This window comes from Capricornis sumatraensis, chromosome 1 (genome assembly GCF_032405125.1).
Source record: "Capricornis sumatraensis isolate serow.1 chromosome 1, serow.2, whole genome shotgun sequence".
Lineage (NCBI taxonomy): Eukaryota > Metazoa > Chordata > Mammalia > Artiodactyla > Bovidae > Capricornis > Capricornis sumatraensis.
Window position 1 is genome coordinate 205,486,150 of NC_091069.1, and position 17,929 is coordinate 205,504,078.

General features: G+C 40.2%; 1 protein-coding gene across 4 annotated transcripts in view; it reads left to right on the forward strand.

The window, feature by feature from the left end:
* The window catches only part of GOLIM4 (golgi integral membrane protein 4), an 83,095-nt gene that overhangs the window by 47,687 nt on the left and 17,479 nt on the right, over positions 1-17,929 (forward strand). For 2 of the 4 annotated variants that reach the window (XM_068965257.1, XM_068965266.1), the window contains exons 3-9: positions 874-923; positions 2,739-2,792; positions 4,590-4,740; positions 8,712-8,794; positions 9,330-9,413; positions 12,538-12,696; positions 16,519-16,848. In XM_068965257.1, the coding sequence (XP_068821358.1) occupies positions 874-923; positions 2,739-2,792; positions 4,590-4,740; positions 8,712-8,794; positions 9,330-9,413; positions 12,538-12,696; positions 16,519-16,848 (911 nt within the window). The remainder of the gene's footprint in view (positions 1-873; positions 924-2,738; positions 2,793-4,589; positions 4,741-8,711; positions 8,795-9,329; positions 9,414-12,537; positions 12,697-16,518; positions 16,849-17,929) is intronic. The other 2 variants (XM_068965274.1, XM_068965281.1) reach the window with 1 other exon arrangement.

Here is a 17,929-nt window from a genome sequence, read left to right on the forward strand (position 1 = left end):
ATGTATATATGCATTTATAGCATAATCAATTTCGATCTCATTGCATGACATCTTTTAAGTTATAGACCTGTTTTTCTCTTGTGCTAAAGACTTTATTGGCATAGCCGATTGGTTTGTTTTGAAAAGTTAACATTTAGCACAGGTGTTAAATAAAAATCAATGCTGTTGATTTTTATCAGAATTTTTCTAAAAAGCATGGACTTTGTATAGCTTGTGATTTGAAGTTACCTGCATTCTTATTTTCATTTTCAACTTTTTGGTTAAATATTAGATTGAAGTGGTGTTTTGTCTGATTACTTTGGTATGGGGTAGAAGGAGGGAGAACAGAGGAGGACAGTATGAGCTGGAATGTTTTACTGAGAAGTTTTAAGATTATTAAAATGCTCTGATAGGGTTTGGATTTTCCTTGTCTTCAAATGCAGAGTGATTTTGTAGAGCCATCTAGTGGATAATAAAGCTTTAAGAGCATTAAAGATGGTTTCCATGGCCTGCGTTCCTTTTCAGGTCCTGAATGATTTTAGGGTGCCATCTAGTGGCTGGCATAAATCATCTCTGTCCTTAAGTTCCCTGCATGGTTTTGTTTTTTTTCTCCTTCATTTCAAGGCGAGTTCATCACCAAGTCCACACTTTAAGTGCACTTTTAGTCAGTTGGCTATAGTGTGTATTTTGTTGATACAAGATTCACAACTTTAAGGTATGGAGGAAAACTTTTCAAGCATTAAAAGGCAAAATAAAGTGTATCATCAAGTAGATTGTTTAGGTCTGAGTAAAATGTGCCCTTGTTTTTTTAGATGTTTAAAAATGCCACAATGAATTAACTTATACTAATAGAGTTAATTAATGTAATTATGTTCTCCATTTTGTATTTTCTAGATTTTCTGGTTTATAAATTAGAAGCACAAGAAACACTGAATAAGGGAAGGGTAAGTTGTTTTTTTCTCCCTTAGTTTTTTATTTCACAAAACTTGACAGAGAGGGAAATAAAGTCTCCAGACATTTTACTCCGTTGATCATTAGGACTGAAATACATCTCCCTCCATCCTTTCCTTCCTTCCTTCCCCCAAAATTCTGAGAGGAAGACTTTAAAAATTGTTCCTTTAAAACCTACCTTCCTTTGCTTATCACATTATTGGCAGATTGAAAATATCCTTAATGTTCCACAATAAAGAGATTCATTTATTTATTCATCCGTAGAATCTCTTTTCTATAGAATGTGATGTTTAGTTTGATTTGCCTTTGCACAATGTTACTGTCACTTGCAGAGACATTACTGTGTAATGTCTAACACAATACCTGGCCTAGAGTTCACATGTTCAAATGTTCAAAAACATCTGTAAAATGAATGGATAAATAAATGATATTGACATTTTAAAAAAGTTTTTAAGTCCAAATTAACTAGGGAAAAACACTTTTTTCCTCTTACTGTAAGAAAAACGTGTAAGTATTGGTTGACGAAAACATTGGTGTTGTGGGGTATTAGAACTGAGAAGAGTCAGTTCCTTGAATAACTAGGAGGTTACTGGCTTTTCACTCTTACTTGCATTTTTAAGACCTAGTCAAAATTATGTGTGTTCTGTTATGCATTTTGTAATGTAATATGTTACAAATTAAAATAAAGTGGTAAAGTGATGATGAAAAAAAAAAGTGTTAAAGCAAAAATGTGGTCCATTTTAGAAGTTGCAAGAACATGAAAGAAATAAATGAAGCTGTGCTTATACTGCCGATGGTGTAAAGTAAGAGGTGGGGCACGTAAGATGGAAAAACACAGCAGCCTGGGGAGAGAAAACTGGCAGGTGTGGTTTGTACACTGACCCACTGTGGCTGCCCAGGAGTGGACATGTGTGAGCTCCAAATGTGAAGATGCTCCACTGTTACGTAAGAACACACTGCTGGAGCACGGAGTTCAGCTGGTCACTAAGGCTCAGGGTTCTGTCCTGGCTCTGCTGCTAAAGGAGACGTTTGCCCTAGGCCTGTTCCTTTAACCTTTCTGTTTCTCTCTGTGAGCTGGCGCTCTGGTAAAGAATCTGCCTGCAATACAGGAGATGCAAGAGATGTGGATTCAATCCCTGGGTAGGGAGGATCTCCTGGAGGGAGAAGTGGCGACCCACTCCAGTGTTCTTGCCCTAAAAATTCCATGGACAGAGGATCCTGGAGGGCTGTAGTCACTGGGATCACAGAGTCAGATATGACTGAGTACACACACACACAGTCAGACATGACTGCGTATACACACAAACAATGTGTGTGGAATTTCTTACCCATGGGAACTCAAGGAAGAAAAGTGCCTTTTCTGTCCCTTTCTGGAACCCATTCTAAGCTTGTGAGGCCTGGTCTCTGCTGGTTTCTCTCCTGTTCCCATTGGAACACCAGGCACAAGGTACCAGCCATATGTAGTCCTGTGTCTCAGGACAAGCTCTCCTGTGCCTCTGGCCTCAGTTTTTCTTCTGAATATGAGAGTGGAAGTAAATCACCTCCAAGGGCCCTTTGAAACTGCTGTTTTATAATTCCACGCCCTGCTTTTTCATCATTAAAGTCTAGCAAACTGAGAGGAATGTAAAACTTCATTTCTGCTATGAAGTAAAGAGAGGACCTCAGAAGCATCCTGGCTCCAGCTTAGAATTCATTTTTACTTACACACGTGAACAAGTGAAAACCATTCATTAAGAGCTTTAAGTTCTGTTTAACAAAAGAACCAAATGTGTTATCTTTTTGTTAATTATTTACTTTTCAATTTACAGCAAGATTCTAATAGCAGGTACAGCGCATTGAATGTTCAACATCAGATGCTGAAGGTGAGTAATTTAGAGGTGTTTTTCATGAATGAATGAAGGGGTTAACTAAGTAACTTACGTGATTGAGGAAAGTTTACAGATAATTGATTTGTACCATGATAGTGACTTAGCTTAGCTATGGTATAATAAAGTCATTTTTGGCTAAAGGTGATATATAATTGTAATGCTCCATTGTGTTTATCACCTGATAGCAAAGGACATATTTAACTCATTATTCATTTTCTTATAAATCAGGGTCTCTGGTCACTTAATTTTTGAGTTTGTTCTTTATCCTTTAAGGATTTTCGTTTGTTTTTTATCTAATTTCTCAGAGTGGTTTTTCTTGAAAAAATTTTTTTTTGTAATCTTAGACACAGTGGAGGCAGTAGAAGTATTAGAATGCTGTCTTCCTGTTACTAATGTGTCATAAGTGGCCCACCTACCACAGGAGCACAATTTATATTTAAAGATATTCCTTCCTTGGTTCTTGGATGAAACTCATTGTTGTGTGTCAGGAAGACTGAAGAAAAGAGAGAGAGATGCACTGTTTGTGTCAGGCCAGAAGAGGTGAGCAGCGGCTGTTATGCCACCCACACAGCAGGAAATCTGTGCCGTTGTCTCCAACAACCAGTGCCCAGCTTTTTGTTTGGCATTGTCTTTCCTCCTGTATCAGTAGGGTATATGTCTTTTATTGAAACCAGAATCTTTACTATTCTCAGGAAAGCAATACGTGAATTAAAGCAGACCACCCATTCACGTTAAGCATTTGGAGACTATAGAATTTATCTAGGTTGTGATTACAGTATTATAATCTAGAGTAGTATAAGTAAGAATCATTTTTACAAATAATCGATTTTTTTTTTTACTTCCCCCAAAGGGAAAAAAGTCTTTTTTTTCCCCCTTCTATAAACTGGGTTACCAGAAAGGCTGATAATCAAAGAAGGGAAATAAAAAACTTGGCTGGGAAAACATCAGATTGAAAAACAGTCTAGAGGCTCCATGGAGGGGTCATTTTTCCATTAGCTTTGCCTAGTTTCCACAGTAACTTGAGTCCCTGGGAATTTTCCCAGATCCTTTCCTTTTCCATCATTCTTGTAAACTTCCAACTTCTTGTTGTTCACATTAATGTTAAAAATTAAGGAGAAAATTATTTTTGGCCATGATCCCAAACTATTCATTTGAAATGGAAAGGAAGTGGAAGAGAGCTGCACAAATTTAAAGCAGTCAGGAAAATGAAGCCTGCTTCATCTGTGCTTACTTTCTTACAAGAGAAAGGCAGTGCTATCGAGAGACAGACTGATTTAGAGAATGTGTTGGTGCAAATTCTCTGTGCCCAACGCACAGTGAGGCCAAACAAACCAAACCATCAGAGTTTGGAGCAGAGCTGGGTTTATTGCAGAGCCATGAAAGAGATTGGTAGCTCATGCCCTAAAAAGCCCTCAGGCTCCCCCAAGGGTTTGGCAGAGCATTTTTCAAAGCCAGGTGAGGGAGAGGGGTTGCAGGGTCTGTGATTAGCTTGTGCACAAGTGTCTGATTGGTTGATGGTGAGGTAGCAGGGTGGTGTCACAGGAGTTTGCTCCAGGAGGCCTGAGGCTGTATGCTCATGGTCATCAGGCAGTTAACATCTTCCATTTGGAAGGCAGGGGGATGGTTTCACATCTACAAAACAACTCAGGAAAAGGGCATCAAATACTGTTGTTTAGGTAATTGAGAGAGGAGCTAAAGCAGAGGATACAGGGTAGGCCTGTCCCAGGAAAGCCCCATGGGGTCCTGCTCAGTTACAAATGTATATCCCTGCTCAAATTTTCATCTTTGCAGAGTCAACACGAGGAGCTAAAGAAGCAACACAGCGACTTGGAAGAGGAACACCGCAGACAAGGAGAAGACTTCAGTAGGACATTTAATGACCACAAGCAGAGATACCTGCAGCTGCAGCAGGAGAAAGAACAAGAGCTTTCTAAGCTAAAAGGTATTTGGAAACCTAATGAGCCAGTGTGCATGGAAATGAATACTCGTATTAATGTTTGAATGGAATAAGAGACTTTTGTTTGCTTGGTGATTTATTTATATTACATGTGGTGTTTTACCAGCTACTTCTTTTATGATATTTCACACTGATCTCTCTGGGTTTGTTTAGGGAAACAGTAAAGAATACTTAGTGTTTCTCAATGGGGCATATTGGTCTTGTTGGGCAAGACAGTTCTTTTTGTGCATTGTGAGACTTTTAGTATCTCTGAACCCACCCACAGAATGCCACTAGTGCTCCCCAGTCACAGTGATGGATTTCCAGATCTCCACTGGGACACAAAGACTCTATTGATCACTAATAGTCACTTCAGAAAGCTCAGGCTCTGAAATCTGCCTGCCCTGGTGAATCAATGACTAGTTTTATGACCATTGGCAAGTTGTATAAATCTCCACAGACTTAATTGTCCTCATCTGTAAAAGTGGGATATTCATAAAAAGTATTAACCTTATAGAGGTGGTATGAGGATTAAATTATGCAAAGCACCTAATACAGTTACTGGTACATGGTAAACCTTCAATATATGCTAACCACCATAAATATCAGCATCAGGTATTTTCACAGTAATATGAAATGAAATAAATCACTTCTGAGTACATATGAGTTCTGAAAAAGGGCAACAGCATATTCTACAATCACCTATTCAGGTCCTGCATAAGTTTGAAGTGTGAGATTTGGTTTAAAAAGGTACATGGTGCTTACATAAACAAAGATGAAATCAGAGTAAGGTTTTCTATAATCTAGTTAATTGTACTGTGCCAAACAATTTCCTGGTTTTATGTAAAACATCGTCATAGAAATCTGCTGTGTGATAGGTCCTTTGGACTTTCTGCACTTTTCTTTTGCTATGCTTCTCTCAGTATTCCAAAATAATAGGTTAATAATGGTATTCCAAAATAATAGGAATACATTGTAAGTATTCTCTAGGTTCCTGACCTTGGCATACTTCACATAATTTAGTTCATTTAATTTTAGTGAGAGGGTTAAAAGGCATGTTACCTTATGTCTACTCTATGTTTATGCCCTTCTTTGAAACTCAGTGCATGTGTAGTAAAATTTTATCAAGAAATCAGAACCAGGGAAAATAGGAGGACACTTGTATGTGAGTTCTGCATACTCAGACAATTCAAGCCTGATGGCTGGTCTGAACATCCTGGGATCCAGAACAAAAGGAGAAGTGCAGTCAGTTCTGGGGCTCTTGTCATCAAAAGAGAGAATCTACCAGTCTCATGGAGGGTGAGAGAGAGACAGAGACAGAAGCACGGAGAGCGAGAGAGAGCAGTGTTTTTGGTACCAGTTAATATTTAGAAGACATCTCTCAGAAATTTTAAACAACTTAACATGGCAGTGCCTTTGATGACACTTGATAAGTGATTTCCACATCAGCAGTTTTGTTTGATCATGGTCCCTGACAGTAAATTGTGATAGACGAGGGTCTGTCATGGCAAACCATGATGTGCGTAGTCCGAGTGATCTTTGGTAGATTAATGTGACACGAGGAGAGAGTTTAGAATTTAGAATATGGATAACGATGAGTTGATACCATGTAAGCTTAGATGATTCTTCTCATCATTATGGTTATAATAAGAGCTGACACTCAACTAATGTTTGCCATGTGTCAGTACTGGGTGAAACTCTTCATGCGGATATCTTATTTAAGCCTTATAACAACCTGGCAGGTAGGCATTATGTTTAACTCAGTTCAACAAATGAAGAAATTGAGGCCTGCAAAAGTTAAGTAACTTACAGTCACACAGCAAAGGCACAGGAGACACTGTCCTTAAGGTTATAAACTGAATTCCTTTTAAAGTCAGCCCTGTATTTCAACTGCATGTGTGCGTGTGTAGACTGAAGGCCCATCCAGCCTATGACACACTTGGGGTCCTCTTGGATTGCTGCTGGTGTCCTGTTTTGATGTTTGAGAAAATCCGCTGTTACAAATAGGTGGACAGCCACTAGCGACATTCTCACCTTCTTCTTGATCTCTTCCCAAATGTAGTCATAAAGCCAGTGCCCAGGCATCAAGCAGGGACTCTTAACGGAGTGAAAGAGGGCAGAGAATGTGAGGCGACGTGGTGACCGGCAGTTTTCTGCAGTGCTGAGGGCCACCCTGGAGACAGTAAAGTTTTGCCTGCAGGGAGTGGCTGCCACTCTGGGGACAGTTTGCCAAGCACCATGCAAGCCCACACCTGCTGCTGTCCCAGCAGCATTCTAAAACAGCACCCCTCTCACTGTCGACCATATCTCCCATTGGAAAATGAATCATATGATGACCCAGCTGCCATTTAACTTCTGCTGAGAATTAGCCTGATGTTGCCAGAATCTTATGAGACCCAGCTTCTTGATTTTTACTTGGTGACTACCCTTCAAATGTGGAAGACACTGTATGTTGGCTAACACTTGCAGGGGCCAAAAAAAAAGGTGTGTGTTGGCCCAGGGGCAACCAGTTCATAACAAATAATCTCCAGATACAGAGAATGTGGGTAAATTACCAAGAGGCTGTTCCCTGAATTGTAGGGCTTGTGGTGGGGAGGTTTTAAGATTTCACTATGATCACTGCAGTCTTACATTGTAACTGTGGAAAGAATTGTCCAGTAGCTATTGGAGGAAGAATTTAGACCAGTCAATAACTCAACTGTGGGAGAAAGAAAATACATTTAGAATTTTTGAGCAGATGGGGTGTCTGTCTCTTATTTGTTTCTTGAGTTGCTTTTGTAACTGAAATCCCTTTGGAAGACTGTGGAAATTACTCATGGCTGCAGAAAGTGAAGAGGAACTAAAAAGCCTCTTGATGAAAGTGAAAGAGGAGAGTGAAAAAGTCGGCCTAAAGCTCAACATTCAGAAAACGAAGATCATGGCATCTGGTCCCATCACTTCATGGGAAATAGACAGGGAAACGGTGGCAACAGTGTCAGACTTTAATTTTTTGGGCTCCAAAATCACTACAGATGGTGACTGCAGCCATAAAATTAAAAGACTCTTATTCCTTGGAAGAAAAGTTATGACCTAGATAGCATATTCAAAAGCAGAGACATTGCTTTGCCAACAAAGGTCCGTCTAGTCAAGGCTATGGTTTTTCCAGTAGTCATGTATGGATGTCAGAGTTGGATTGTAAAGAAAGCTGAGCGCCAAACAACTGACGCTTTTGAACTGTGGTGTTGGAGAAGACTCTTGAGAGTCCCTTGGACTGCAAGGAGATCCAACCAGTCCATTCTGAAGGAGATCAGCCCTGGGATTTCTTTGGAGGGAATGATGCTAAAGCTGAAACTCCAGTACTTTGGCCACCTCATGCGAAGAGTTGACTCATTGGAAAAGATTCTGGTGCAGGGAGGGATTGGGGGCAGGAGGAAAAGGGGACTACAGAGGATGAGATGGCTGCATGGCATCAAGGACTCGATGGACGTGAGTCTGAGTGAACTCCGGGAGTTGGTGATGGACAGGGAGGCCTGGCGTGCTGCGATTCATGGGGTCGCAAAGAGTCGGACGCTACTGAGTGACTGAACTGAACTGAACTGATGAGAGATGCAGTTTGTGCTTTTTGATAGCTTTGTTTTTAATTTATGGTGAGACTAAAATCTCAGATGACCCCTACCCATTATATTTCATTCCTGAGGGTTTGCTTATTAACAGAAATATTTGATTTTCAGCTCAGGAGTAATTAAAATCCTTGTCCTCTCCGCCAGATGGCTTGTTCAAGCATAGCTAAGCCCCTGAGCCGGACTGTACTGGGCTGTCCAGCTGAACCTGTGCCACATCCCAAAATGGTGCCGAGCTTTGTTGATTTGGAGTATTGTACTGTCAAAGTTCAAAACGATCTTCGAAAAAGTTATGTGAGGCTTTAGTTAGGAAAATAACAGAATCAAGAGCCTGAGAGGCCCAGGGCTTTATGCATGTTTTTCCTTTTTCTAAAATAGAAACTGTGTACAATCTGAGAGAAGAGAACAGGCAACTGAGGAGAGCGCATCAGGACATGCACACACAGCTGCAAGATGTCAAGGTAAAAAAAAGCAACAACAACCACCTAAAAACCCCAGCATTTGATTGTTTTGTGTTTGCCTGCTTTACTTTGCAGTGACTTTAAAAGTCGTTCACTACTTGACCTGCTTTACAATCCACACTGTTATTTTGGGCTTTTGCAGAAAGTAAACCTGCCCATTACTTCTTGTGCATTGTAAGCTAAAGAATGATCTGGAAATCTCAGCATTTGCATTAGCACTGGAATGATTCTTTTGCTACATGGGTGAATCTTAGTAAGCTTTTTATTTGAAAAGGTTTATTAATAACTAAAGGTATTTTTCTTCCTGTTTTGATTTCCTTGTAAGTGATTATGATTTTTGGGTAACACATTTTAGATTGTGGATTACCACCTTAACCATGGTCTTCCCTCTGCAAAGATTTTTGAGCTTATCAAATGCTACAACAGCAAACAAGCCAGCAAGTGAGCAATGTTTGAGTGGCCATATCACTACCTGCCCAAGAGGAGTTTGTCCCAGAATGTCAAAACTCAACATGTAAAATTCTTTTTTGTGTAGCAACAGCATAAGAATTTACTCTCCGAGCATGAGCAACTTGTAGTGACTTTGGAAGACCACAAGAGTGCACTAGCTGCTGCACAGGTTAGAAGGGTAGCAGCCTCTCTGGGTTCTTTTTAAGTCTGCTTAACATTTCTGAATTCCTCTATGCATGCAGTCTCTTAAAGGCCAGTCTTCACTGAATTCCTTAGGACAGAGCTTTCCTGATCCTGAAGATCATGCATGCTTTCAAAACTCAATCAAGACAATATTAAGTAAAGCTTTGATTTTTTTCTTTTCTTTTTTTTTTTTTTCCCTGCACTGGCAGTGTGGTTCATATGACTTTTTCTACCCGCCACCAACTCCTACATGCAGTAGGCTAATACTTGTCTGATTCAGAGAATTCATCCCACGTGTGGTTTTTTGCCACTATATAGACCTATGTAGATTCTTGCTATACTATCTATAGGATTTTATATGCTAACTACCTAAATAAATTATTGTAAAACTCTATATTTTACTCCTCCTTCCCTTGCTCCCAGCTTTACACCTGCATACACTCCTTTTGGGCCTAGGCTTATGTGTTGTTAGGTCAAATTACAGGAAATAAGAAATCTCAGGTAAATAGAGAAGAAAAACCAGAGTTGTAAGTTTCATTTGTTCAAAGCCTCCAAAAGTCCTCGCATGAAGGCAGGCCCTCAGTAGATAATGTCTTAAAGGAACAAATACAGGTGTTAGAGAGCTTAGTGAAGTTATGTCACACTGACTGTTTTACAGCTTTATCATTGAAGCAAATAGGAATGGCTAGTTCAGTCACTGTATATTCTTAATCACTGGTCTTCACTTTTCTTCTCTTGGAAGAATTAAAAGAGCAAAGGAAAACCAACTATTTGTTCTTACCAGGAGACTGTGCATTATTTTTTGTCTTTATAAAATTTTTAAAAGAATCATATACAAGGCCCTAATCTGTTTCAGAGACTGTAACATCTGGGTCTGTGGGATCCCTTTTCAAGGCAGTCATTGATTATCCCCCTATAAAACTGTAGCTGTGTGGTAATTTTTTACATGTTTATCAATTAAATTGGCTTTAGAGGATATTATTACATTGAAAATCTTCTTTATAAAATTTCTGCCAAGCATTGTTACTTGAGGCTACTTTTCATACTGAAAAATATGGCAGACCAATTTGAATACTCTAGGTACTATAATAACAATAGGTATTAAATTAAACAACAACTTGAAAATTCAGAAAAATGTGAGTAAAGTAGTTCATTTAATGACCAAAACCAAATTCTCTTGTAAGCTCACTGGGGAATATTACTCGCGAGATTTTGTAATAGAAAACAAGTTTTTTAATTTAACGTACATATATTTTTCTGTTTCTTTGAATATCTTTTTGGTTCTTCTGGATGAGGTCGTCAAGTTTCTCCTGTTCTTTTACTCCTCAGTTGAAACTTTCCCCAGATCTGCTTAGCAAACAACTGCTATTTCAGGCATATACGTTTCTCATGTAAATCATCTTATGAGATTCTGTCTTGACAATCTGATTTTTAAATGTAATTAAGGGGGTAGAAAGCAGAAACTGAGTGGAATTTGAGAGTTTAGAATTTGTCAGGGATTATCACAATAACTTTATATACAGAATTTTATTTAATATTCACAACCTACTGAGTTATATAATAACTGTATATATTTTTTATAATTAAATAAGGTCAAAAGGAGTAGAGAAGCTGGCCCAATATTAGTGCCCAAAACCACCTTGAAGCTGGGATTTGTGGAGATTCCCTGTATTACAGTTATGTAGGCCTTGCCCCACACCTACTGAATACTGATTTCTAGGGTGGGCATCCAGGAGCCTGCATTTTTAACATGATCATTCCATAATTTAACATGATTCTTCATGCATGCTCATATTTGAGGACCATAGTATTTCTCCCTTCAAAGGTTGTATATGTAGGAGGAGGAGAAAGAAGAAAGGGTAGAATATTTATCTTATTAAAAGCATCGCTGTGTGGATGTCATTTTTTTCCCCTTTGACCTCCAAAGTTGGTTTGCAAATGTTTTGATAGGTTTCGGCTAAGGGCCACTGTTAGCCATATGGCTCACATTTGTACAAATGATAAAGAAGCATGCCCCTGAGACAGATTTAGCTGGCAAACACCTCTGTGTGAATTAGAAAAAGGCAGGAGGCGGGTGGGCAAGTGCCATTCAGGTGCACAACTGTGGCCAAGGGAGCAAGACTCGCCAGCCTCCTCTCTGCTCTGCTGGGCCCAGTAAGGGGGCACCCTGCCTGGGAAGCTTGTTCAGAAGAGAGCTCTGGGTTCTTTGTATGTGCTTATGGAAATGTGTGTTTACACAGATAGCACTTCTGTTTTAGGATAACAGTGCTGGTGCATATGATAAAATAAGTATAAGCAGTCTATTGGTTTTCTTAACATATTTTTTTTCCATCTTTATAGCTTCTTGTATTTAAAGTATCACACACACACCCACACACACCCACACACCTTACCACATATACACACAGATAACACACACATAAGTATATTCTCGTCCTATACCTGCATTAGTGCCTTTGTTATTTTAGAAGAAAAGGATATTCAGAATCAAAGAATAAGAATAAAAATCCAGCCTCCTTTCATGCCTATGCTTCTGTTTTCCAAAACTGCAGAGCACAATAGAGGGAGCTTTTTGGAGAGGAAGGGACCTTATGTGACCACAGATTGACTGGGAAAGAGGGTGGCCTGAGTGATTTTACATATATAATCAGTTACTTATTTGAAGCATATGGTTCTTTCTGCTGAAAAGTGTTACTCAGACCATACTGGTAAAAGATATATGCACTTAGATTTATATAAATGTGGAATTTTAAAATAGATTTTAATGTTATAAAACTGATTGCATAGCTGTCTTTTAATAATGATATTTATACTAGAGAGTTATTTATAAAAATTCTGACTTAGTTTAATGTAGCATGGAAAACTAACATCTGTCTTAGATATTTTTTTCTCTGTTCCCTTTAACTCTAATTCTAATTTGCATGTGATTAAAAATGGTTGAGCATGTCCAAGTAAGTATAGCTAATGCATGGAAACAGTCTGCATATTTTTCATCTCTCGCATTTAGGTGTAATATTTTTATCTAGTCCTCCACTGAACCATCTATGAATGATATCCTTTTCCCTCCTCAAATTGTGCAATTTGCATCCAATTGTGCAATTTGTGAGCAGACTCAAGTTGCAGAATATAAACAACTGAAAGATACACTGAATAGGATTCCAAGCTTTCGAAAACCAGAACAAACAGAACAGCAAAATATTACCCAGGTGGCACATTCTCCACAAGGTGACAGCACAGCAAGAGACGAGTCACCTGGAGAGCCTCGGGAGGTAAGAGTTGGGGACTGGTCTGTGGTCGTCCTTTTCTCTGTCAAGCTGTTCTCAGGGGAACTGCTCTAAATATGGTCAGCTCTTCCTGCAGAACATTGATTCTCAAATTTTAGCAAATATCAAGAGTTTCCCCTTAGGGCTGTTAAAACAGAAATAGCTGTTTTCAGCCCATAGGTTGGGCTTCCCAGGTGGCTCAGTGGTAAAGAATCCACCTGCCAAAGCAGGAGACTCAGGTTCAATCCCTGGGTCGAGAAGATCTCCTGCAAGAGGAAATGGCAACCCACTCCAGTATTCTTGCCTGGAGAATCCCATGGACAGAGGAGCCTGGTGGGCTACAGTCCATGGGGTCACAAAGAGTCAGACATGACTGAGCAACTGAACAACAAGCCTACAGGTTACAGTTCAGCTAATTTTGGATGAAACCTGAGGATCTGCGTTTCTGTTTCAGCTGGCCTGGTGATGTTCACTATGAGAACTGCTGTCCTGTTTTCTGACAAACACTACATTAGTTTTATCTTTCTTCATATGGGTCTATTTGGTTGAAAGGAGCTATCATGTCTGAGTATTTTAAGGTTTTTTTCGGGGGGGGGGGAAGGACTGGGGTAGAGTAAGAAGGGTAAATGATTGTGAGGGTATTATATGATAATCATCCCACTCAAGTACTAGAGCTGATAGCATATTTGAACTTGATACTGTACTAGGCCATACAGCATATGTCAAAGTTTGTATTGTAAGCCCTTCATGAAACTGCAAGAGAGTAAGTTCTCGTCACAGAATCCACTCTTTTGTATTCCCGTTCTTTATAAAATCAAGTCTTGTTGTTTGAGAATATCTCCCAAGTGGAGCATCCCAAATGGTGTCACCTATATGATTAATTCTTACCGAGTTGTTTTCATAATCAGATCTTTCCCCTGACAAAGACACTTTAAACAATGAATGTTTGAGAAGACTCCCCAACTCGTCTTCTTATCATCTTATGGCAATAATTAAGTTGGTATAAGTGGACTTCTCTTGAATCTTCAGTCTGAGCAAAGCATTCCTTCACGGACAAGTTCTGTGTCCTGGATACTTGTTCTTTGTCTGGGTCTTATGTTGCTTTGTACTTCAGGAAACACAGTCAGCGCCCTGATGTGGGAATTGGTTCTATTCTCCATCCAAGTTCAACTGGATTGATCTTTTAATGACTCTGACTTTTTTTTAGTTTTTCTATCAATGAAATGGAGGTAATAGTTATTTGCCCTAACCTTTCTCACAGGGATGTTGTGGAGATAAATGACAGGTATTTGAAAGCACTTAGAGTCCTTCAGAGAAATATTTCCTATAAAGCCAGCCAGCGTGCTTGCTAAGTTGCCTCAGTCATGTCTGACCCTTTGCAACCCCATGGACTGTACCCTGCCAAGCTCCTCTGTCCATGGAATTCTCTGGGCAAGAATACTGGAGTGGGTTGCCATGTCCTTCTCCAGGGGATCTTCCCAACCGAGGGATCAAACCTGTATCTCTTGATTCTCCTGCATTGGCAGGCAGGTTCTTTACCACTATAAAGCCAGTTCAGTTCAGTTGCTCAGTTGTGTCCGACTCTTTGCGACCCCATGGACTGCAGCATGCCAGGCTTCCCTGTCCATCACCAACTCCCAGAGCTTACTCAAACTCATGTTCATTGAGTTGGTGATACCCTCTAACCATCTCATCCTGTGTTGTCCCCTTCTTCTCCCGGCTTCAGTCTTTCCCAAAATCAGGGTCTTTTCCAGTGAGTCAGTTCTTCACATCAGTGGACCAAAGTATTGGAGTTTCAGCTTCAGCATCAGTCTTTCCAATGAATATTCAGGACTGATTTGCTTTAGGATGGACTGGTTGGATCTCCTTGTAGTCCAAGGGACTCTCAAAAGTGTTCTCCGGCACCACAGTTCAAAAGCGTCAGTTGTTTGGCGCTCAGCTTTCTTTACAGTCCAACTCTCACATCACAGTACATGACTACTGGAAAAATCATAGCTTTGACTAGACGGACCTTTGTTGGCAAAGTAATGTCTCTGCTTTTTAATATGCTGTCTAGCTTGGTGATAACTTTTCTTCCAAGGAGCAAGGGTCTTTTAATTTCATGGCTGCAATCACCATCTGCAATGATTTTGAAGCCCCCCAAAATAAAGTCTGTCACTGTTTCCATTGTTTCCCCATCTATTTGCCATGAAGTGATGGGACCAGATGCCATGATCTTCGTTTTCTGAATGTTGAGCTTTAAGCCAACTTTTTCACTCTCCTCTTTCACTTTCATCAAGAGGCTCTTTAGTTCTTTGCTTTCTGCCATAAGTGTGATGTCATCTGCACATCTGAGGTTATTGATATTTCTCCCAGCAATCTTGATTCCAGCTTGTGCTTCATCCAGTCCAGCATTTCTCATGATGAACTCGGCATATAAGTTAAATAAGCAGGGTGACAATATACAGCCTTGACGTACTCCTTTTCCTATTTGGAACCAGTCTGTTGTTCCATGTCCAGTTCTAACTGTTGCTTCTTGACCTTCTTACAGGTTTCTCAAGAGGCAGGTCAGGTGGTCTGGTATTCCCATCTCTTTAAGAATTTTCCATACTTTGTTGTGATCCACATAGTCAAAGGCTTTGGCATAGTCAATAAAGCAGAAATAGATGTTTTTCTGGAACTCTCTCGCTTTTTCAGATGTTGGCAATTTGATCTCTGGTTCTTCTGCCTTTTCTAAAACCGGCTTCAACATCTGAAAGTTCACAGTTCCCATACTGGTGAAGCCTGGCTTGGAGAATTTTGAGTATTACTTTGAGCCAGGGCAGTATCAATTCACACTTGCCAGGTATGCAAGGACTTGATAAAATGTGTACCTCCAAAAGCTGTCCTCAAGTGTCTGAGAAAAGACTTTTTCCCTTGGTCTGTTTATTTATACACTCCAGTTTCTCAGTTATGTTTCTGCTAATTTAAGAAGAGAGCTTCACATTTATTTCAATTATGGGACAGTCTGACCAAACAAAATATTTTTTCTGATAAAAATCAGGAGGATTTGGCAGGAGGAAGAGCAGTGACACATTTTCCTATTGATGTTGTATTTACTTTCTTTTGCCCCTTTTTTCTGAGTAATGAAGACCATATAGAAATCTCTGACACTTTCAGAGAAAACTGATTTAAGTTCACCAATTTTAGAAGAGGAGTTCTCTGTAGAAAAGACATATCTTTTTTCTTCAGAGTTTTCTGTATTAATAATATAAAATATTCACAGACTTTCTCTGGTGTACAATGAAATATTACTTTTAATACATTAAAAATGTTTTATTGTACCTGATTTAATGGACACTATTTTAGCTAACATGAATGTCCATTAGTAATGGAATTCTTTTTTATATTAGGTAACAAAAAACAAACCTGACTCATCCTCAATTTAATCTTATCCTTTTCTTTTCAAATAATTCCTGAAGAGAAAATTTACATCAAAGAAAATTGCATAAGTATTCAGTCCCTTGAAGTATGAGGATTTTCCATTTTTATTCTGAGAGAACAGGAGTTAGACTACTTTTGAGGGCAGAGTCTACTGAGATGTGGTCATTTACAGGCTTTACTTTTAGGTTACTTACAGTATGCTTCCCGTGATGAAATTTTGCTTATGTTATCTCTATTTTATAGGTGAGATTACACAGTGAGAAGAGTTAAGTGACTCCATTGCAGCCATACTTTTCAGTCAGGACTCTATATTTCTAGACTCCAGGATTTTGCTTATGTTGTAACCCTATAGACGTGGTAATAAAGAAATTCTGTCACTACTTTCGAACTAGAGGAGTGTCATTTCCAGTGATGTGCTTGACCTAGGTGTCTCGAAATAGTGAAGTGTGGCAGAACCGTGAAGCAGCCCCTGGAAGAACAGAGGAAACAAAACCTTACCCTTCCACCCAGAGGGAGGCAGAATTTCAGGCTCCCGCGGAACTGACCCGGCAAGAAGCGGGACCCAGGGAGCCGGAGGAGCGACAGGTGGAGGAGGAGCACAGGCGGGCCCTGGAGGAGGAGGCCATGGAGCAGGTCGGGCGGCCTGAGCACCTCGAGGAGGAGCACGACCCATCACCCGAGGAGCAGGATCGGGAGTGGGCGGAGCAGCGCGAACGAGAGGAAGCCAGACGCGTGGCAGGGGAGGCTCGTGCTGAGGTATGAGGTTACCCAGCCAGTCGGCGGGGTAGGGGTTGTGCCTTTGTCGCTACCTAGCGTTGACCCATGAACAAGGAGAGTTTGAACCTTGCAGGACCACTTCTGTAAGGATTTTTCTAGTAAACACTAGAAAATCTGTTTGGTCGAATCTGAACATGGGAAACTGAGACAGAAGGGCCCCCACAGGGAGGCTGTGGAGGATCCCTACATACATAAGGGCTCACTAAAAGTTATATGAAGATTCTCACTGTGCTGAGAGTCCATGCCCCTAATGCCTACATTGTTCAAGGGTCAACTGTATCAAGGAAAAAGCCCATGTGTAACAATCTCTAAAATAAAATGAGGGTGATTTCACTAAATCTTCTATGTACTTATTGTTCTGTTGTGATATTAGTAGCATAGCTACCTTACCCCAGAAAGGTGATTGGGGAAAAGAGAAGGTGCTGTAGGTGTTTTATTTGTCAAGAATGCACAGTAGGGCGGGGGTAGGAGGGAGGCTCAACAGGGAGGGGATATGTGTATATTAAAACTGACTCAAGTTGTTGTACAGCAGAAATCAAAACATTGCAAAGCAATTATCCTCCAATTAAAAATCTTTTAAAAAGGAAGAGAAAAGAGTGCACAGTAAGGGAGACTTGGGCACATCCCTTTAACAGACTAGGAAACTAGATGGTCACCTCATCCTGCACTTTCTCAGCCTGTGCTCAAGGCCTGTGGGCATCTTGATGCCAAGAAGTGACTCATTTTCTGTGATCAAGGGTACTTGTCTCCCTGTTCACTTACTGTTAAATCCTATGTTGGCTTTCACACATTCAAATTCAGGGTGGTTAGTAAGTCATCAAAAAGTGACCTTATTACTTGAAGATATGCCACTGGGTGAGTGTGTTTAACCAGTGTCTGCTCAAGCTGAGCGTTCCCCTCTGCATAGGAGCACTGCCCTCTCACTCCACTCCCCTTTCACTCCATTCCCCTCTCATTCCACTGAGCACTCGCTTCTCCATATGAGCACTCCCCTCTCACCCCACACCCCTCTCATTCCACTGAGCACACCCCTCTCACATAAGTAAGACTCATGAAAACA